This window comes from Ananas comosus, linkage group 1 (assembly GCF_001540865.1).
Source record: "Ananas comosus cultivar F153 linkage group 1, ASM154086v1, whole genome shotgun sequence".
In the NCBI taxonomy this organism is placed as follows: domain Eukaryota; kingdom Viridiplantae; phylum Streptophyta; class Magnoliopsida; order Poales; family Bromeliaceae; genus Ananas; species Ananas comosus.
In genome coordinates, this window is record NC_033621.1 from 24,527,134 (window position 1) to 24,548,934 (window position 21,801).

The following is a 21,801-nucleotide window of genomic DNA, read 5'->3' on the forward strand; positions in this document are numbered from 1 at the left end:
GTGTGTGTGTGTGTGTGTGTGTGAGAGAGAGAGAGAGAGAGAGAGATGTATATATACACTTGGATTTGGGGAACCCAATTTGGTGAAGGGAAAAGAGGAGGAAAAGGAGATTTAGAGAGAGAGAGAGAGAGAGAGAGAGAGAGAGAGAGAGAGATAGATAGTAAAAATAGAATCTTTTTCTCTTTTTCATTTTTATTGTAATTAACGAAAAGCATTGGAATTTGGAAATAGCAGTAATTGGGATTGTCCGATCGACTCCTTCTTAGGTGGGCTGCGTCACCATCCCGATCGAACAATCAAATTTGATCGTTCATTTTTTTTTTTGGTGCTTTTTTGCTTTTTTTTAGCTTTATTTGATCCTCTGGAACACTAAAGGATTTGGGCTTTTTGATCGATTATATGGAGCTAGGTTTTTATTTTTTTTTCTTCCTGTTTTTTTTTTTTTTTTTGTTGAAATTTATGGTCGAAATTGGTAACCTAGAGTTTTTTTTTTTTTTTTTTTTTTTAATTGGTTTGATCTTCACTCTTCAGATTGATGTGTTTTTAATCCCAATTATGAGCACCCAGTTTGGTAAAATGGTGTTGATCATAGTTATGAGATAGCAAATTATATGCTGGGTTCATTACCATCTCCAATTCATTTTTTTTTCCCCCTTTTTTAGTCCAAATACGAGATTACCATTATACCTAAGCTCCTTAAATTGATCCATTGTAGTATTGTAAGAATAATCCTCATTGAGCTTCAGAGGCATGTATCAATATGCATTGTTAATAACAGGACATTTATTTTTTTATTTTTTCTTTTCTTGTAGTATTACGCAGTAATCTGTTGAGAATCCTTTTCTCTATTCCCTTTTCGGAATCTTCATTTTATTTTGTGAATACCACATTGAATCATTCTGCTATAAAATCGGAAAATCTCGATGAGTCCTACATGATTAGCCTTCGATTTTAATTCTTATGTTTTGGATTTCATTTGTTATACTTTCACTGATTTTACATTGCTTTGTTTTTCCAGGATTTGCACTGCTCAGAGTCAAAAAATGATGAATTGGCTATTCTTCTTTGATTGCTTTGGTGGTGTGAGAAGCTCTTCTCCTGTAATTTTGGTGATTTAAATTTCCATATTATTGAAAATAGTTCAATGGGCTTGCCTCAAATGTTGCCGAATATAGTTGACGAAGTGCCTACAGCAATAGGCAATTTTTCACCGAGTCCTCGATTTAGTGATGTTAGCAGCTGTGATTTGGATCAGCTTCGTGGCAAAAGCTCTTCGATTAGTGGTTGCGAGAGAAGCGCTTTAATACAAGTACCAAATGGCACAGATGGGCCATTTCACAATAGAGGTTTTAGTTGTGGAGATACAAGTTTCCAAGAGCTCGAGATAGATTCTAACGATAACGGGTGTTTTGGGTTCTTTCTGAAAATTGGAAAGAATTCTGAGAGCGCTCAACTGCAGGTTATGGGTTCTGAATCAGCTAATCCAAGTTTGGTTATTAGTACTTCTCGTACATCGTCTGATCCAAGTAGCCCGCAAGCGAGGAAACGGTTACTGTCTCCGTTGAGTAGGTTGATCAATAAGCAGTTTCATAGTGATTTCTTAGGCCTCTCTTCTGGCGATGCACAAATTGGTTCGTATGATTTGAAAGAGAGTATGTTGGGATCAAAAGGTTACAAGAGACCTAATATTGGTTCTTTTGATTCTCGAGATCGGTTTCTCTCTACATGTTCAAGTTGGATTGATCAGAGAGTGGATAACAATGATCCTTTGCTTGAGAAAAAGGAGCCATTTTTGTACAATTATCGGTCGCCTTCACCAGTCTCCTTATCTCCCCTTGGTCCTAAATGCGCTCGAAGAATGAAGATTACAGGAACTTGTAGGGCCATTGCCAGAGGGATCAAAAGTGATTTTTCAGTTTTAAATGATGATAAAGGATCAAATGCTCGGAGTCGAAATGAAATAATATTTCCTCTTGATCAAGAAGATGACTTTAGGACGAGTGATGTGGTGGAGGATAATAGCATGTTAGATGACGAGCTCTTTCCATATACACCCCAAAGTTCTTCGAATTGGAAAAAGCATGTGAAGAGTTCAAAGCTGCTTCATGTCAGGAGGTCACTTGTCGGTTCCTTTGAAGAGTCGCTCCTGTCCGGTCGGTTTTCATGTGGGAAAGTCAATCAGGTCTTAACCAAGCTACTTTGAACTTTTATTTTGGTTCTTAGTCCAAGGTCTTGCTTGGCCTGGCACTAGCTTCTGTAGAATTGCTATGTGAGTTGTGCTGTTTAAAGAAGCAGTAAAAGCTTCACCACATTAGAAGCAGAAGGTTCAAATTAGAGATTCTGCTTTTGGAGCCCGGAATATCAATTTGCATTTCGTAACAGCGAAAGCTCCAGAATAGTTGTCAGCCAGGCATTTGGTTTTTTGGAAGCTTCTGCTTTCTCGAGTAGAGTTCTTCCAGAAGCCAGGCTAAATGCAGACTCTACTAAGATTAGGTTGGAATTTCGTATGTGCAGCTTTTTATTTTGCTTCGCTTCATTATAATTGCAGAAGATTGATGGCTTTCTAGCTGTGCTGAATGTCAATGGCGGCGACTTTTCACCACCATCGAAGAAAATCCCTTTTACGGTGGCTAGTATTGATGGTGATAGCTCTTTGCTGTACTATGCGTCAATTGATCTCGGTAGAAGCTGGCCTCTGAATAAGAGCAAACGCCCGAAGCTGCGAAGAAGCCTAAGTAGCAATGATTCTCACGAAGCCAAAAGCCGCTTGCGAATTCCTGTTAAAGGACGCATACAACTGGTACTAGTTTTCTTAGCCTTCAAAAATTGATTGGTGGTGATCATATAAGTTAGGCATAAACTTTGTTTTGGTTACTTCCTTGTTACACGCTGTTTTAGATTCAGTGCGCAGTTAGTGGAGCTGGTGACTAACAAAACAAGAAAAAAAAAAAAAAAGGGAAAACAAACATCCAAAAATAATCTTGCATTTTGCTGATTTTATGAAAACTCCCCTTTATCACTATTTGCTTAGTGATACAACAATTACGGCCAACAATCGTGAGAGCCTTTGGCATCAATCAGATTATTGAGAGAGAAATAGTTGAGAAGGCTCTCATGCTTATATTCCTTGTTTGAGAGTATAGTTGGAACTTTTCTAAATTGAGACATTTGGGCAATGCCGAGACTTAGACAGTTCCAGCATCCTAATGTACTTCATTAATTTTAGCCAAGAATGTAGTTTAGTGAAGTTTTAAAGGACGAAGAACGCATCTTGCTAATCTCGGCATAGTACCATGGATACACCCAACAACAGTAAGTAGTGGCAGCATCCTGTGTCTACTACATTGCAGGTCAGACACCGGCAGCATGGTATGGTGTTACTTAATTTCCCTCCTTGGGACGGAAATCACACGGGCAGTTTCGACCAGTTCTTAAATCAAATATCACTATAAAGTTACAAAAAACGTCGGTTTTTTTGTGTGAAGATGGTACTACCATAATATCATAGATGTGTTTGCATATTCATCTCCTGACTCGCTGCTTTTTTCACAGGTTCTTAGCAACCCAGAAATGACTCCCTTGCACACATTCTTTTGCAGATACGATTTGAGTGACATGCCCGTCGGAACAAAGGTATGCCAACACCGAATCTTCTCTAATTTTTGAGAAGATTTGGGCCTTGTGATGATAAATTTTAAAAATATTACCTTTCTTTGATAGGTTCCCTTGCATATGTTTATGCAAGCTTCACTAGGGCACTATTTCTGAAGTAACTTTTTGTAACGAGTAGGGAATCTGGGTTTCAATAATATTAGCCAGTGCTTAGAAGATTTTTTTTTTTTAATTAGAAATCTACATACTGATCATATTTCTCATTTACAAATGAAGCAGACCTTCATGCGGCAAAAGATCACTCTATCATCTTCAGGGCCAATATCCAACCATGGGAGAGTAAGGAGCAATTCGCCTAATCGAAGCGTACATGGAGATCGTCACACCAAACCTGCTGAATGTAAATTTGAATAAAAAGATTTAACTTCTTCTGAATATTGGCTTTCTGATATAATAAGATATAGTTTCTCAAATATATTCTCTGGCTTTGCAGGTTGTGTTCACAGTGATCTAGGATGTAAATCGCATAGTGGACTCATAATAAACTCAACATGTTCCTCGAAAATTGATACTTGCCGATCTAGTCAGATGGATTCTTGTAGATCCACACACAACTTTTTAGAAGTTGACAGTAGTGATTCATCTTCTAGCGGTGTTCTTCGGTACGCTCTACATCTACGGTTTCTAAGCCCCTCTTCAAGAAAAACATCGAAGTCGATACAAAGATGCCGATCTGATCCCTTTTCGGTACCACATAGCGAGAATACGGAGGCCAAGGGGGAGCGGCGATACTATCTCTATAATGATCTGAGAGTTGTATTTCCTCAACGACATGCGGATGCGGATGAGGGCAAGGTATGGAGACTTTCATAATGCTTATATACCTCACTGTGGTTAAATGTATCATTTATTTCATATTAGATTTGTTTTGACCATTCTGCAAATTCATAGCTTTCCATGAGAGGTTAAGGCAAACCTGACAAATTTACTCCGTGACTCGTCGAAAGACAATAATATTGCCTGCTGCAGAATCTCCTTCCTCTTAGGCTATTTCCTTGAGTGGATTGTCTATGCGAAACTAATGTTAACTTTTTGCATCCATGAGAAGTTCATCCAGTTGCAATTTATAATATTGCAGTTGAATTGCGTTTTACTTTCAGATTAGTGACATAAGCCCTGATTTGTGGTTAATTTGTGGCAGTTATGTGTCGAGCACCATTACCCTGCAGATCCAAAGTACTTCGACATAGCCGACTGATAGCATTTCTTCGCCGCTGCTCGGCGGCTTCGTTGCTTCTCTGCGTCACAAATCGCACAAATATGTTTCTTTTTTCTCTCTCTCTCTAGTTTTGTCATTGTATATATTCTCCATACATGTGAAAAGAAGTTTCTTCGGCAATCTATTCTGCTTGAAAAATCTTCTTATTGCAGCTACATTTTAGATCTTCTTAAATCCAGTTAGTAATAGTGTTGGTGTCACGCCCCGAGACCCGGCGTAGGCCCGTCCGGTGCGTGCCCAGACTTGCCATATGCCTCTACATATAAGGCGTCTAGACTAAAAGCGAATAAATGAACAAGAAGTGAAAAGTATCTAGAGATACCAGAGCAAATATACAGCTAGGTTTTATCAACAAGTAGAGTCGAAAGAGAACTAAATCACTAAAGCATAAAGTAAACTAATACATCATAAATCTCAAGATACAAAAGTAGGGTGGTCTCTATAACCAAGTACAAAACTCTCACAACCTCTCCAAAAGAAAACAAAAGAGAGGTGGACCACCTATCACCAAATCCCTTGATAGCTAGCTCGAGGCGAAACCATTTTCACGATCCTGAGCCTCTCCCGGAGTGGAAGGTTCTAAAAGAAAATATAAAACAAGAGGCGTGAGAACTATAATTTATAGTTCCCAGTGGACAATTACTGACTGAGCAAAATGCATCACTAGGCCCAAAACATAAGCAGGTAAGGGTAATAATAAGTAACTGCGGAAAAGAAAGCATATAATAAATGCTATACTACAATGCCACAATATAAGATGATGTCAACATGATGAACATCTAAACTATCATGAATCCAATATACCAATACATAACAAGTATGTTCTATCATGGCTACCAAGTATACGATGATGCAACAAGCAATACTATCAAGTATACTACATGTCCAAGTGTCTAATACATATCTAGTATGCACTATCATAGCGACCAAGCACACTATATGTCCCAATGTCCACTAAATCCAACTACGATATATTTATCAAGTAGTGATTATTACATGATGACTCCGTGTCGATTTCTATTTTCAATTAAGGACCTACCCAAGGTAGTCTAGCTTGTGCCGCCTAGTTGCCGGTGGTAGTACCAACATTCCCCCTCGAGGAACGGGACTGTCCCACACGACCCTACAGGCGCCTCGCTGCCTAGCTGCCCGTGGTAGCACATCATCCCAAGCTGGAATAAGGCTGTCCCACGCGACCCTACAGGCGTCTCAATCCCGCACGAGCGAACTGAGTCGCAAAAGGCCAACTTCGGAGTGCCGGCTTGTAGGGAGCGACCCTCACAAGCATGTGTTAATGAGCACAAATGGCAAGCAAGCAAAGTCATCGTCTCAACGATCCGGTCATCATGGCTCTACCATGGAAATGATCGCTAATAACTCATAGGTCTGGTCCAATGTCCCAAGTGAAGGTTTAACCATTCAATATGTCCTATGCCCTTTTGTGGTATTATATCACACTATGCCAAAACCTCGTCCAAACGCTAATGCCACTTTATGACATTAGGTTTACTAAGTCCACACATATTCCAAGCCTAATGCCCCTTTATGACATTAGCTTGCTAAGTCCATATCTAGTCCAAGCCTAATGCTCTTTTATGACATTAGCTTACTACACCAACTCTAAGCCCAATGTCTCTTTATGACATTGGCTTACTATATCAAGTACGAGTCTTAAGTTCAAGAATGCAATTGTCATTTTCACTATATGAAATATGATCCAAATTCACACATAGGAGTGCTAACCATAGGCTCAAGCCCAACATGCAAACTCTCTACTACATAGAGGTCCAAAAATACATTTTACATAACATGTGCATTTTATATATTCTAAAATTCACAAATAATCTATCTTGCATGAATATGCATGTATCTTTATTTTACGATAAGTAAAAATCATTATAGGGATGATTTATCCCGTTTTGGTGAGGCCAAACCCACCAAGAGTTCCACGCGGCCTTCGTTTGCGCCGACGAAGGTGCCCACAAGCTTCCTAGCTCCCTAAAGGTTAAACTAGGAGTGTCACACGAACGTTACGAACAACACATAGTTCAATCAATAACCAACTCGACAAAAGAGCAAAAACTCACCTATAGTGAAGAAATTCCTTCACAAGCTCCAAATGGAAGCTAGAACCCTTCCAATCCCACCTAGAGGAAAGCTCTAATCCAATCAATTGAGCTCCAAAAGCCGTAAATCAAAAATTCCCAAATCAAACCCTAATTCCTCATTTCTAGGGTTTCTATGCAAAACTCAACTAAATCATGGATCAAATGGAGTAAACAAGCTACTAACCTCTTTAGAAGCTTCAACCCACCCTAGAAACCAGCTAGGGTTGAGATCCTTCCCTCAAACAAACCTTGCTCCTAGCTTCAAGACTTCTCCTATGGTGGAAAAGTCACCCAAAAGCAAAAAGAGAGCAAAAGAATGGATTAATCCACTAAAAACTAAGCAAAAAGAGAAAGAAATCAAAAGAGGAGAGGAGAAGGGCTCCCCACCTTGTCCTCCTGTGTTTCCCAGCTCAGGAGACCAGCAAAGAGACGTCGGGCATATGTAGCATTGCTACAATAGCGAAAACACCCCTGCAGAACTGCCAGTTCGCAATCTGCCAAAGTGTACCGGTACACGAAAAAGTGTACCAGTACAAAATCCTGTACACGCAAATCCGAGGCTCGGGTTGGCTGAGAAATTGCATTTGTACCGGTACAACCATCAAGGTGTCACCGGTACACTTTCTGTACCGGTACAACCATCAAGGTGTACCGGTACACAGCCCAAAAAAAGGCAATCCGAGAGCAGCCTAAGTCCATCACTTTGGTGATCTTAGCGCTACTTTAAATATATCAATTCTTAGGATACGAGTCATAGGTCGAAACACTATCGACGACCCTCCAGAATATCTGAAAAAACTGGAAACACGGATCAAACACTCGAACCTTGCTATTTGCGAAAGTCCAGTGTGTTACAGTTGGGCACCAAATAAATATCATTTGGACCCAGGTTTCCAACTCGATCTCTGTTTCCACCCAAACACAGCACAACAATTGTCAAAATCTCCACATTGCACCAAATTTGTGCCGGATATACTCCAGTTTTTTTTCCTTTTTTCTTTTTCAATTTATTTTTTTAAAGGTTGCAAATCAAGCAAACATACTTTATGGAACTTCTAATGTAACTCCGGAATTTTAGTTCCTCCTGTTATCCTGTTATAATTGTAAAGAGCAACTCTTGATTCAATGAACCGAAATTTTGTGATTCTCATGCAACTACGGTAACTATAAACAACATTTTTACTCAATGAGAATATAATGCTAATCTAGATATATTTCCGCTGTAACGCGCATATAACCAATAGAAAACATGATGCATTACAAGACATTTAGAATCATCTGACTATGTTTTTTGGGCTCACTTATAATGCCAGCAAAATACAAAAAGATATGAAATTTACCACTTCTTTAGACCTACTTTTCAATAAACACAGTAAATTTTCTCCCAGGGCTAGGTAAAACCATATACAGCAAACAAGGGCATATCATCTCATAACTTTGTCGATGAGATCAAAAGAACAAGAGATATTTACAACCATAGTTGCTTTCTTCAAGAACTTAACCCGCCGTTTTCATTAACCAGAGCTTCAGTAGACTTCACAAATCGACCCTTCACTCGCTTCCTTGTGTCAGCCCTCGCTTTCCTTGACTCGTATCGGATGTGTTTATCATACCTGTAGAATGTTCAAATGGCACTGAACTAAGAAACATGCACATTTACAAAAGATTAAATTATGGAGCATCAAGGGCTTGCCCGGCTTGGCTAGAGCTCTTGTAAATGTGCTTTCTTCTGGAACAGCTTAATACAACAAGAAGCAGAAGCCAGGTTTGTTAAACAACAAGTCTACAACTTTTCTGTAGCCCTAAAATGAGATTCTTATAGCCAAAAAAGAACTGAAGCATCCACTTCTGCTGGCGTGAGAAGCTGCTATGGGTATTTTAATCAGAAAGGTATTACTGGTTCTACGGCCAGCTATATACAGCAACTACTTGCTGCGGCTAGAGGCCTCCTGCCTTGTAGATACATGCTCAGGGAATATTCGTTTTCCAGACTCGTAACTTCTCAGAGAAGTTCTGGAGGCCGTACCAAATAATCACCAAGTAATACAAGAAAATGATGATGATAACTGCATACCTGCGGGTCTTCCTTTTCTCTTTGTAGCGTAGCATGGCGTTGCCCCTATTCTGGGCCAGCAACTCGCTGTCCATTTTCTTTGTAGGTTTTACTAATGTTTCGGTCGCAACGAGAGGCTGTTCCCCAAAACAAATTTGCTTGCTGCTACCACTACCAAGGTCATGTGATGAAGCTAAGGGCCTAAGTATAGCCGAAGAGGTTACTGGTCCATTTTCTGAGTTGCTTGAATTGCTCTTCCATTTGCTAGTTGGGGTTGCCATCCTAAGCTGTAAAGAAGAAGGGAAGGTGCATAAACATGAGTTTCCCTCACCAAATACATGTAAATATTATAATTACGTTTGAATTTATTTGAGTGAATAGCATCTAAGGAACAAGGCAACATTGTCATAGAAAGCACATTAAGAGGTCAAAGAGTGAGTGTTGTTCGCAACCCTCAGTAACAGGTCAGAGGATAAAGTATGCTTTGATAAGATACTAGATGAACTCAGATTGACAGGGTTTTGTTTGTTACGAGAAGAATAAACAAAAATCATTAAAAAATAAGCAACAAAATATCAGCTAATAACAAAAAATGAGGGAAATTGCAGAAATCATACCATGGAACTTTCAACTTTCCAAAGCCTTCAATTAAGTTCTACATAACTAATAATCCATGGTAGACACATAAATTAATCCAATGCTTTCGCAAGAACCACATAATAAACATAGCGGATGCCGAATACAAACTCAACTCAGAAGCTCTGCTATTTAAGTACTAGAAGTAGGTATTTTCTTCAAAAATATTGCTATGATGTGAATTTGTACTTAATAACATAAAACCTAAATACATGGAAAAGTCACTTACGTTTTGAGACGATATATGTCGCATGTTGGATGAGAAGAGATCCTCATTTGCTGGAGGACAGCTCGGGTCGTAAATGTCTTCTAAGACATTTGACATTGCAAAAGAATTTTCATTGAGAAGGTCATTGTAACTTTTGATTGAAAAACCTCCACTACCGGTACCAAGTCCGATTTCAATGGCAGAAGACTCATTGCGATCCCTCGATCTTCCTAAATTAAAATCCCATATCTGCGAATAAAATAAGAGGTTATCAGTTTCAAGCACAACAGCTAAACAATAACTTTTACACAGGCGACCTAGACCAAAAAAGTGCATAAGATAACGGAAATAAAATATGTAGTGCCGTCTGTAAGTAAGACGGAATAGCTCAAGCTTTTAATTGCCACTTTAAGTAGCTAGCTTCTAACTAACTATAAAAAAGAAGAAAACGGTGTTGGTAGAAAGCTTTAGAAGCTTTGGCATAATGTTCTGAGGTTAGCAGAGGTTAATATAAAAAAGAATCTATAAATGTGAGAATATATACTAAACAGACTCGTTAAATTAATATTTCTATGCTCCCATCACCAACTATTTACCTTGCTTTAGCATCTCATTATTCTAAAGCAATCTCATTATTCTTGAACAAATCGGCGCATATCTGAATAAAGAATACTTAAAAGGAAAGGCACAAAATGTAGGACAAATTGTATAAAAGCAGAGGCTAACTTAAGGAGGAAGTGTAATACTAACAAGGATTTGCTTTGACTAAGAAGCGTTAGATTGGTGATGCTTCACTAAGGAAAAATCTTGATCTACCAGGAGAATAAATTAGGGAATAATGGAGATTTATTCTCTCATAAGTCTCACATGAAGAAATTCATGACTGTAAAACAGGAAAAAGATGAAAACTTTTTGCGTCCAAATCAAGGAGACATCAACAAATATCAACAAACACAAGTTTGGAACTACTAATTGTGAGGAGGCAATCTACTTCATATGGCTCATAATTTCGTGCAATATATTTCTCAGATCCTTAGGCTCAATGTAGAACCTTTCAGAACTTGCCCATTTGTGTGTGTGTGTGTGTGTGTGTGTGTGTGTGTGTGTCTCAAAATCAAAATTTCGAAACATGCCCCATCAGGAAATGAGAAACGTGATTTCTAATGCATTTGGATTCAAAAAACTCTAAGATAAAAGGAGAACATGTGAGAAGGGCGATGGATCTAAAACCTGCGCAGAGTGGTCGGCGGGGCCCCTGCAACCCCAGATCAGCTCGTCCTCCTCCGCCGCTGTGGGCGGGTCCCCTCCCTCGAGTCCCGCGCAACCCGACGACGCCATCATGAGCAAGGACGTGTACGGCAATGGCGGCTCCAGTGCGCAATCCTCCTCTTCGTGACCTCCTCCTCCTCCTCCTCCTCCTCCTCCGATCCGACATGGCGGCGGCGTCCTCGGGCTGAGATCGGGCCGCAGAGGCTCCGCCACCTCCTTCTCCGCGAGCTCCGCCAGCTGCTCGAAGAGCGGCGGCCGNGCGCCCCGCCGCACCCCTTGGGCCGCCTCGGCGCAACCTCGGGGGTCGCCACGCACGGCACGTAGAGGTCCCGGAACGCCAGATCCACGGCCAGGATCGGGTGATCGAGGCCGTACCAGGCCGAGATGAGGTGGTCGTCGTCGTGGTTGTCGTCCGCGGCGGCGGGTTCCTTCGCGGCGAGATCGATCCCCCAAGCGGCCGCGATCTCGAGGGCGGAGGGGCACCCGGTGAAGCCCTCGACGGGGACCTTCGTGGCCGCGGGGCCGCCTCCGCCGCCGCAGGCCCAGTCGCAGTCGGAGCAGAGGGAGAGGGTGTCGCCGGCGCCGGAGCCGAAGAAAAAGGCCGCGGCGGGGCGTGAGCCGCAGCCGCCGCAGAGCGGTGAGCGCACGTGCTTGCGAGAGAGGGCGTTGGCGGCGTGGACGTGACGGTCGCACGCCACGCAGAGCCGCGCGGTGTCGGCGCGGCAGTGGAGCGCCGCCTCCTCCTCTCCGCAGTAGTCGCACGGCTGCGGAGGCCGCCTCCCCGCCGCCGCAGCAGCAGCCCCGACGTCCCCCTCCTCCTCCATCGCAGTCAAAGGCCCTCCAAAAACCCCAACCCTAACTCTAACCCTAACCCGATGTCGAAGGCGAAGACTTATAGTCGACGAGGCGAATTCGCTTCACTCTCTCTCTCTCTCTTTCGCTCTCTCTCTCTCTCTCTCTGCGTGTCTCTTTCTGTGAGAGTGAGAGGAGAGGGCACATGCCAACATGCGAAGCACGGAGGGGTCGTGAGCTGTTGGTTGCAAAACAGCAAACACCTCTGTCTGCCCGCGTGTCACAACGTCATTCGCTGATTTTTCTGACGTGGCGGGGAATCGACCAATAGATCGCCAAAAGCGCGTAGCGTACAGCGTACCAGAACCTGTAGGAGGGAGAGTAATGTACGGTGGGGCCCGCTGCCCGCTGCCCGCTGCCCGCGGACTCTGGACGCTGATTGTACAGCAGGGAGTAAATATCGCTTCGCTTTTTGCTGAGCTGGCACGACTACTCCAGAGATAATCATTGTCTTTTTTACAAGGCAAAAAGAAAACTTTTTATTTAAATTATTATTTATGTTTCTGTTTATTTGGAGGCCCTGAGGTGTTCGAATTTTTTTGAAGTTTTATAAATAACTAGTGCATAAGTTTCCAGTGAACTCGACTTCGCACCTTATTGAGAGAGAGCGTCACAGTCACAGTCACAGTCACAGTCACAGTCACAGTCGCAGTCGCAGTCACAGTCGCATTTTGTCGCCGTTCACACTTGAGCTATGCCGCACTCGTCACGCAGGTCCTACCTTTGAGAAATCAGATCGTGGTTAAAAGAATCTAAAACCGATGCATAACAGTTTAAACTTTCAACATGATTCAATATTTTACTGGTTCGATCGATTGATGATCTATCTAGTCACCGATTCAACTAATTTTTGACGTACGAGTGAGGACCAATTCAAATAGACTTTTTGCGGCGACAGATCTCACTGCATCCCTAAAAGATGAGACGCTATAAAGTGGGTTTTATGCTTCCCATTTTTTAATACCCCACATTAACACTCACAACGGAAGGTCCCAATGGGAATCATGTAACAGTAGCAACGTTGTTAATTAGTTAATTGTTAATTATCATACATATCTAGGGGATTAATAAAATGGCAAAGGAGATCAGAAGCACATGATCATGGGATAAGGTGGAGCAAGAATAACTTTTTTGCATTAAATGCTATGGTGATGGCTTAGGCTAGGTGAGCTTTTCAATATTTAGATATCTCATGACCCATCACCAAACAGGAGGGACAGTGGTTACTAATTTGTACTATTTTTGCAAAATTTACATGTACATCTCTACAGAAGAGTGTATTATTTTTCCCAACATGTATAGTTTGCAATGTTTAGCTACATATCCACTTTTATAAAAAAAAAAAAATCATATTCTTTTCCTTTTCTTTTTATCGGTAACCTAGGAGAATTTTCTAATTGCGAGAACGCATGTTTGGCGTGAATAACAGTATCCTTATTTAAGATTTAAGTGTGCTAAGGATACAGATAGAATAGTAAATATGATTGTTATATATAATTCTGATAGAAAAAAATATATCATCACTATAATTTCAAAATATATTATATATTTGGAAGAATAAAGTACACAATAGGCGCCGGTGAACAATCATTTTTAAATAAGCAGGGAAATGCCAAGGGAAGAACAAACTAAATATGTTAATGTTTAATATTTATAAAAATTATGGAGATAAATTTGCTACTGCAAATCTTGGAGGACCAAAGCTGAACATTGTCATTCTACAGTTGTAGTTCTACTAGATATTTGCTGCAAGCAGGAGCCCAATCCTTATCTTCTCAGCAGAAGTGGTGGTCCAGTTTTTGGGGCATTAAATGTTGTAACTCTTTCATGCATATCACAATTGGTCAGTACATATTAGGATTTTACAGTAAATCATGTCAATGAATAACCATTTATGACAATAAATACGAGTATGGCATATTATTTTTATTTTTTTATAAGATGTTTATAGGTTACAGGCTCTGCATGAAAATGAACTAAGATCAAGGGCAAACGGTCCCAAGAGAAAAAATTATTTCTAAATGAAGGGCTTGGTAGTTGATTCTCAAGACCCAAGTTTGAATTCTAGTTGATTCACATTTCCAGCTAAGTTTATTTCTAAATTAAATAAACCAAGCATGTAGCATACTATTTATCTCTCTCAAAAAAAAAGGAGAGAAAAAAATATTATTCAACGGCGCCAAACTGTGGTGATATATAATTCTAATAATAATTGGAGTACTACTCCCTCCCTTGCAAAACAGGAAAAAAAAAATATATATATATATATAATAGAGAAAATAAGTAAGTCGAATTTATTTGAAGGTTTTATATTCAGCACTCATTTTAAAGCATCCATTTAGAGTCAAGAGTAGGACCCACACCAAAAAGTGCAACTTTGTGTAGATTTATTTACTGCAAAAATAGCTGTGGGCGCCCACTCCTATCTAAAAGGTGTGGTGGTGGTGACCCACTAGTATTACAGCATTACCCCTTACTTTTGTACTTCATATTTAATTTTTAATGTTTTTTTTAACTCCGCTTCTCTGCCGACAAAAAAACGAAAAAATATGCATAACCAATCAATTCCAGCACGAGTGATAAAAATTTTGATAGTTAGTAATTTGAGATTTTAAATTCGAAATATGATTGTTTGATATTTTTAGCTAAATTCAAAGACTTTTTGTGCTTTATAACTAATAAAACTCTGAACTTTGTTGACAGAAAATTTATGAAATAAAAAAATCTAAAGTTTAATAATTGTAAATTGAAAGAAATAAAGTTGGGTGGTCTATTTCAAACAAATCTATAGGCTTAGTTTGGTATTGAGGCACATATGGCGTTATTAGATAAAATAGAGTTGGTATACAAGTATATAGGAATATGTTTCTATATTTTTCGATAAGACCATAGAAAATATATCGTAACCGATTTATCGCGATATGCGGAACATAATATTATGTACAGAAACAAATAAGGCATTTTTTCATCAGTCAATAACGTTTCCACACTCCTACCTTATTAACATAAATAAAATAAATTACTGTATATGTTATTTTTGTAGTGTCGTTCGATATAATTTATTTTAAGATGTATAAATGTAAAATTTTGAGACTCTGCAATTCAAAATAAAAAAAAATTAAATAAATAAGTACCAACTCACAATATTGCAATACAAAGGGACTAACTGTATATTTTACTCGATCAAAAAAATGATAACTCTACTTATTATATAGTAGTAATGCAACACTAAAACACGTACACATGCGTTTGTTTTCTCAATAATACGTTTTCGATCCAGATCAAACCAAAAACCTCTCTAACTTGTACTTGACATTCCCATTTTAGTGTTGGGCTTGTTCCTAATTAGCGTCATGCGTGACGCATATGCGATCCAGCTCGAATAACTTAATCCCATACTCATTATTCAAAAAGAGAAACACTCATTATTCTATTACAAAAAATTAATTAAGCTCGATTATGTACCTATGAACTGTTAAATAAGTTATAGGATCATGGGGACCTGTCACTATTAATCACGCGTACCGTACAATGCTGTATAATTAGAATAATGAGGTATTGGGTGTATGATATTCGAGGTTAATTAGTGGGTCATTAATTAATGGAAATCTCAAAGATTTGGTCCCCAACATTTACCCAAAATAGAAGCCAATTTTTTTTTAAAAAAAAATTTGTAGTGATGGCCACATTTCCACTTCGATGGATGGATATGCTGCGGAAAGAAACCTAATAAAATAGTGTATTTGTTCTGTGGATTTTGAATGAACTTGGTCCCCATATGTTACCCAAAATAGAAGCCACACTTTTTGCATTTAATTATTGTGACCTCTCTCCTTAACTAAATAATAATAATAATAATAATAAGAAGAACACCTTACTGATTGTCACAGTTATATTTTCAAAAGTTAGTTAAATATGCAGCGGTCTAATTAAAAACGTACTCGAAATAAGATATTCATGTATGAAAATAGAGCCTTATGGATCCAAAGATTAATAGTATGCGTTATTTTACGAGTGATGTTATAAGAAGTTCCATAGCCACGGACCAGGCTCATGAGCCCAAATTTTATGGGCTCAGTTATTTGGATCGGACCGACTCCGCCTCGACCTCATCTTTATGAACTTTGTGTCAATGTTGGATTGTGGTTGCATCCGTCTCGTTCCGATTGGCCAAATAATGTGTTTAACACATTGAGAAAACTTGTTTATTAAATAATTTGAACTCCGTGTATGGATCAAATGAAGCGCCTAAATCGATCTTTTGAATAGCTAACAACTAGAGTACTCATTGCAATTCCAAGCAAACCATATAAATCTAAGACGCAAATCAGACGCTAAGCATACAATCAGAGTCTTTTCTTTTTGCTTTGTATTGTTCTCACAAGTGAGAGGAATTAAAAGATTGATATATTAGGAAACGAGCCCGAAAGATCGATCTTTTATAGGAAAATAGCAAATAACCCCTCTAAGATGAATGAGTGGCAACACAATCGCAATTATTACTCAAAAGATCAATCTATATATTAGGAACAGATCTTAGAAATGTATATATTACATATTTTTTTGAGAGATAGGTAGCACGCTACCCGCTTCGTTTATTTCATTTAGAAATAAACTTAGCTGGAAATGTGAATCAACTAAGATTCAAATTTGGATTTCGGGTACCAATCACCAAGCTCTTTGCCACTTGCTCTAGGTATGTATATATTATATTAACACCTCTATTCACGTACATAATAAATATGAAAAGATCAAAAAAATTTAGAATTAGTTTTGATATCATATTATCTGAAAGATCGATTTACTAGAAAATAGTCCAAAAATCTATATATTACAGTAGTAAGAGTTGGTACAGCAATATAAAATGATCAATCCTAAGTGAAAAATGAGGAATATATCACGTGCGATCGAGTCGAGCATTTATTTGAAGCTTCGCCTGCTTCAAGTTGAGCATTTCCAGCAGCCTCCTGATTGAGCTTTTTTTACCTATGTATATCTTCGGTATGCATTATGCACTACCTCAGTATAAGATTATCACATGTTTATTATCTTTGAATCTTCCATAACAAATAACACATTTTAGCTAGCTTATGCACTTCATATATATATNTCAAAAGTTAGTTAAATATGCAGCGGTCTAATTAAAAACGTACTCGAAATAAGATATTCATGTATGAAAATAGAGCCTTATGGATCCAAAGATTAATAGTATGCGTTATTTTATTTTACGCGTGATGTTATAAGAAGTTCCAAAGCCACGGACCAGGCTCATGAGCCCAAATTTTATGGGCACAGTTATTTGGATCGGACCGACTCCGCCTCGACCTGATCTTTATGAACTTTGTGTCAATGTTGGATTGTGGTTGCATCCGTCTCGTTCCGATTGGCCAAATAATGTGTTTAACACATTGAAAAAACTTGTTTATTAAATAATTTGAACTCCGTGTATGGATCAAATGAAGCGCCTAAATCGATCCTTTGAATAGCTAACAACTAGAGTACTCATTGCAATTCCAAGCAAACCATATAAATCTAAGACGCAAATAAGACGCTAAGCATACAATCAGAGTCTTTTCTTTTTTCTTTGTATTGTTCTCACAAGTGGGAGGAATTAAAAGATTGATATATTAGGAAACGAGCCCGAAAGATCGATCTTTTATAGGAAAAAAGCAAATAACCCCTCTGAGATGAATGAGTGGTAACACAATCGCAATTATTACTCAAAAGATCAATATATATATTAGGAACAGATCTTAGAAATGTATATATTATATATTTTTTTGAGAGATAGGTAGCACGCTACCCGCTTCGTTTATTTCATTTAGAAATAAACTTAGCTAGAAATGTGAATCAATTAGGATTCGAACTTGGGTCTCGGGTATCAATCACCAAACCCTTTGCCACTTGCTCTAGAGACGGTCGGTATGTATATATTATATTAACACCTCTATTCACGTACATGATGGATACGAAAAGATCGAAAGAATTTAGAATTAGTTTTAATATCATATTATCTGAAAGATCGATTTATTAGAAAATAGTCCAAAAATCTATATATTACAGTAGTAAGAGTTGGTACAGCAATATAAAATGATCAATCCTAAGTGAGAAATGAGGAATATATCACTTGCGGTCGAGTCGAGCATTTATTTGAAGCTTCGCCTGCTTCAAGTTGAGCATTTCCATCATCTTCCTGATTGAGCTTTTTTAACCGATGTATAATCTTCGGTATGCATTATGCACTACCTCAGTATAAGATTATCACATGTTTATTAATTATCTTTGAATCTTCCATAAGAAATAACACATTTTAGCTAGCTTATGCACTTCATATATATATATATATATATAGAGTTGAGCTAGAATACTCTCGATAGTAAACGAGGCGTTTTACTATCGAGTTGTTTTCGATGATAAAGCTTCCAAATTGACGATCGGCTCCGTTGAACATGATCTATACCACTTGAAGTGTTTAGAAATCAAATTTCAAATCTTTTCGACATCATTTGCCTAATGATCAAAGGGTTTCAAAATTTGTAATTTTAATGGTGGATAAGAGACGTTTTCTCGTTTAACGGTGTAAAGATATCCAAATCAATTGAATTTTTGTTAGAAAATTTTTAAACTATTTAAAACAAGATCTATACTCTTGATCTTGATTACAAGACTCCTATCATCACTTTTTAAAGAATATTCATTTTCAGCCATTCATTTTTTGTTCACTAGATGGATAAAAGAACAATATCGAAAGTGCGTGAAATTTGATTTGTAGATAGTTTAAATGGTTTAGATCATATTTAACGGAGTCGATCGTCAATTTGAAAGCTCTATCATCGAAAACAACTCGATAGCAAAACGCCCCGTTTACTATCGAGAGTATTCTAGCTCAACTATATATATATATATATATATATATACATATATATATATACATATATACATACATATATATACATATATACATACATATATATGAGTCCGGCTACTATGCTATTAATAGCACGAAGCACTTGGTGCTACCAAGTTTTCTGCAGTTAGATCTATCATTTTGATCATTTTCATCCGTTAGATCATACTATTCAACCAACCACCCACTCAATCCTAAGGGGCCCACATCATCCTAACCGCACATCTCTTAATCCAATGGCCAAAAACTTGATAGCACTAATGACTTCGTGCTATTAATAGCATAGTAGCCTAGTTCATATATATNGAGAGTATTCTAGCTTAACTCTATATATATATATATATATATATATATATATATATCACTACCCTATCTAACAACAGATGATTATGATTAACCAAAAACAAAACCACGTGAAGTTGATGAAAAGTTTTCTGTGCGGAAGCGTCAAGCCACAACGCGGACCAAAAGTTTACCAAATTACGTACAGGGTTCAATAAGAAGTACAAGACTAATTGCAAGTGAAAAAAACAATCTCCGAAATCAATCGGCTAGTTCAAACAAGATATGGATCGGTTTGTCGCATTCGACTAGCGAAATAGTTCATTAATAAGTAGCAATAGACCGCAATAAAAGCGAGAAAACATCTATTTGGTTGCGTGGCACTAGTCATATCGGGCAGTATCTAACAAAATTAACGCCAGTCTCTTTGAATTCTTCGTAGAGTATCTTAGCCGTATTATCAGTATGCGCTGGCGCATCTCAGTTGATAATCTCATAGTTATTGTTTCTGACCAGTGAGAAATTATAGAAAACGCTTTACAACTCATGCATTTCTGTATTTTCTATATATTATTTTGAATAAAAAATTGCTCCATTCCAAAAAAAAAAAAAAAAGTATTGTTAGAAGAACGCATGGGATGGTAAAGCATAACTATTTTAATAGCTTATCATTTCCATTTGTCATTGAGAAAAAAAATAAAACTTTTCAAATTATAAGATGACAAAATGGAAATGGGCTAAACCAAATGGTATCTTGATACTCAACCACCCAAAGCCCATTTGATGACACATTAGCGAGCCAACTCACTGAGTCGCAACTCAGTCTCCCTCCAAAACCCTTTTCAAATCCTCTATTTAGAAGAAGCCTCTGCTTTTTATTACTTGGTGATAAAATGGGAGATGTTTTCGGAAACCTCTATTCGCAAAGAGATGTGGATTTCTCCTACTGCATTAACACCGAAATCTTCAAGTGCACCCTCTGAATTAACTCCTCTCACCCTTTCTTCGCTTTATAAACCCCTAACCACGCCTCTCGCTCGGTCGCACCGCCACCGCCAACACCTCCTTTCCTACTACTTCCTATCCTCTGCTTTAGTCTTCTTCGTTCATGGCGCTTCCTACCATCAAGGACATTGCGGAGATGATGAAGACTTTCACTAAGGGGATGAATCTCCCTCCGAAGCTGCCGAAGGAGATTCTGAATAAGACCGTAAACCTAAGCCCTGAGATTCCTTCGCCTGATGACTCGGAGCAATGCCTTAATAGCCAGGTCCTGTCAACCGTAATCTCCGTAACTTTATTATTATTATTATTATTTTCCTAGAAAATAATACACAATATTCCGACCGTCATCGTATTTTGATTGATCTTTCAAATTCTTTCATTCCGTGCCCATCTTCTTCTGTCGGTCTCATTTCTTGCGGAGTACTTATTTCCATTCGACGTGTCTAGCACGGTCGGCTAGTACTTTCTGTGCGAAAGCATGTTGGTGTGTCGTGTTGTGTGGGTAGCATACTGGCACACCCTTGTGCCAGTGGAATGGCAATATTTGTTGCAAAAGTCTTTGTAATTCTAGTACTTAATTTTTGTACATACTTCATGAGATATCATTCTGGCTTTCTCCAACTTTAACCTTTCTAGTTTTCTTCAAAAACTATTGAGAGAGGAAGCTAATGCTAAGTTCTATGTTAAAATTCTTTCTTCCAAGTTATTTTCATGGCATGGGTCTCTTTCTCTCTCTCTCTCTCTCTCGCTCGCTCTGACTCTCTCGTCCTCAAAATCACCTACTAAAAAGGTGCAAAAGTACTTTTAAAGTTTATATAGAAAACAGAGTCAACATTATGATCAACTATAAGCACCCTTGTTTCGATAACAATAGTAACAAGACTAATATCTACAATTCATTTCTTTCTTATACTTTAGACCGGTGAAGTGTATTATATCAACAAGATCACTGGCGAGAGGACAAAGGAAGAACCCTGGAGCCCCCGCAGTAGCCACTACTCCAACTCGAGCTTCGAAGAGTACTCCGATGAGAGCAACAACAATGGCGGGAGTACTGATCACTCACCAATTTCCACCGTCACCAATATCTCCCTCAAAGAGGAGCCGAAAACCGAACCTGAGTACCTCATCCTGGTCGGGTGCACCGAGTGCATGAAGTACATGATGGTCGCAAAAACCACCGCGGCATGCCCCAAGTGCAATGGGGAGCTCATGTTCTTTGACCAGGTGGATTGAACGCAGGAGAGAGAATAGTTGATGGGAGAGGGGGTGTGGGAACTCTTAATTGTTTGCTCTGTTTTTCCTCTGTTTCTTGTCCCCAGTATACAATGGTGTTAATGAGGATAATGATGATTATATTACTGGGGAGGTTCATAATAAATGAAGTTTTCTTAATGGCCTTTATGGTCTTTCTCTTATTCTATTTATGGCTCTATTTTCATTTATTTTTTCCTTTAAATATTTGGTTAGTCAAGGGATCGAGTTGCAATGCTATAATGCTATTCATTTCTTGCTCTGTTTTCCTCTGTTTTTTAGTCCCTCACACACAATGATGTTAAAAGAGGATAGTGATGACAATGTTACGAGGGA

At 38.6% G+C, this 21,801-nt stretch overlaps 3 protein-coding genes and 1 long non-coding RNA gene across 4 annotated transcripts; 2 read left to right on the forward strand and 2 right to left on the reverse strand.

Annotated features, from left to right (window-relative positions):
• On the forward strand, positions 27–5,029 carry LOC109722424. Its single transcript, XM_020250487.1, has 7 exons — positions 27–266; positions 1,019–2,182; positions 2,549–2,800; positions 3,553–3,633; positions 3,892–4,012; positions 4,106–4,467; positions 4,814–5,029. Exons 2-7 carry the CDS (start codon positions 1,145–1,147, stop codon positions 4,868–4,870), a joined length of 1,911 nt encoding a protein of 636 aa, XP_020106076.1. The 5' UTR covers positions 27–266; positions 1,019–1,144; the 3' UTR covers positions 4,871–5,029.
• Positions 6,568–7,534, reverse strand: LOC109717374. Its single transcript, XR_002218175.1, has 3 exons — positions 7,387–7,534; positions 7,184–7,272; positions 6,568–7,038 (listed from the first exon to the last, which is right to left on the reverse strand). It is a non-coding gene; the product is annotated as an uncharacterized LOC109717374 (long non-coding RNA).
• LOC109716536 (zinc finger protein CONSTANS-LIKE 14-like) lies at positions 8,195–12,044 on the reverse strand. Its single transcript, XM_020242048.1, is given in 5 exon segments — positions 8,195–8,612; positions 9,074–9,339; positions 9,918–10,145; positions 11,127–11,462; positions 11,465–12,044. Coding segments are annotated over 5 exon segments (1,479 nt in total). The 5' UTR covers positions 11,990–12,044; the 3' UTR covers positions 8,195–8,488.
• On the forward strand, positions 20,315–21,447 carry LOC109727616. Its single transcript, XM_020257808.1, has 2 exons — positions 20,315–20,476; positions 21,130–21,447. Exons 1-2 carry the CDS (start codon positions 20,315–20,317, stop codon positions 21,445–21,447), a joined length of 480 nt encoding a protein of 159 aa, XP_020113397.1.

Excerpts from the sequence above, each read along its gene's own strand:
- LOC109722424 (XM_020250487.1), top strand. The coding sequence starts at position 1,145 with ATGGGCTTGCCTCAAATGTTGCCGAATATAGTTGACGAAGTGCCTACA. Across the intron at positions 2,801-3,552 it reads TTAAAGGACGCATACAACTG|GTTCTTAGCAACCCAGAAAT; the intron begins GTACTAGTTTTC and ends CTTTTTTCACAG. Across the intron at positions 3,634-3,891 it reads ACATGCCCGTCGGAACAAAG|ACCTTCATGCGGCAAAAGAT; the intron begins GTATGCCAACAC and ends CAAATGAAGCAG.
- LOC109727616 (XM_020257808.1), top strand. The coding sequence starts at position 20,315 with ATGGCGCTTCCTACCATCAAGGACATTGCGGAGATGATGAAGACTTTC. Across the intron at positions 20,477-21,129 it reads AGCAATGCCTTAATAGCCAG|ACCGGTGAAGTGTATTATAT; the intron begins GTCCTGTCAACC and ends CTTATACTTTAG.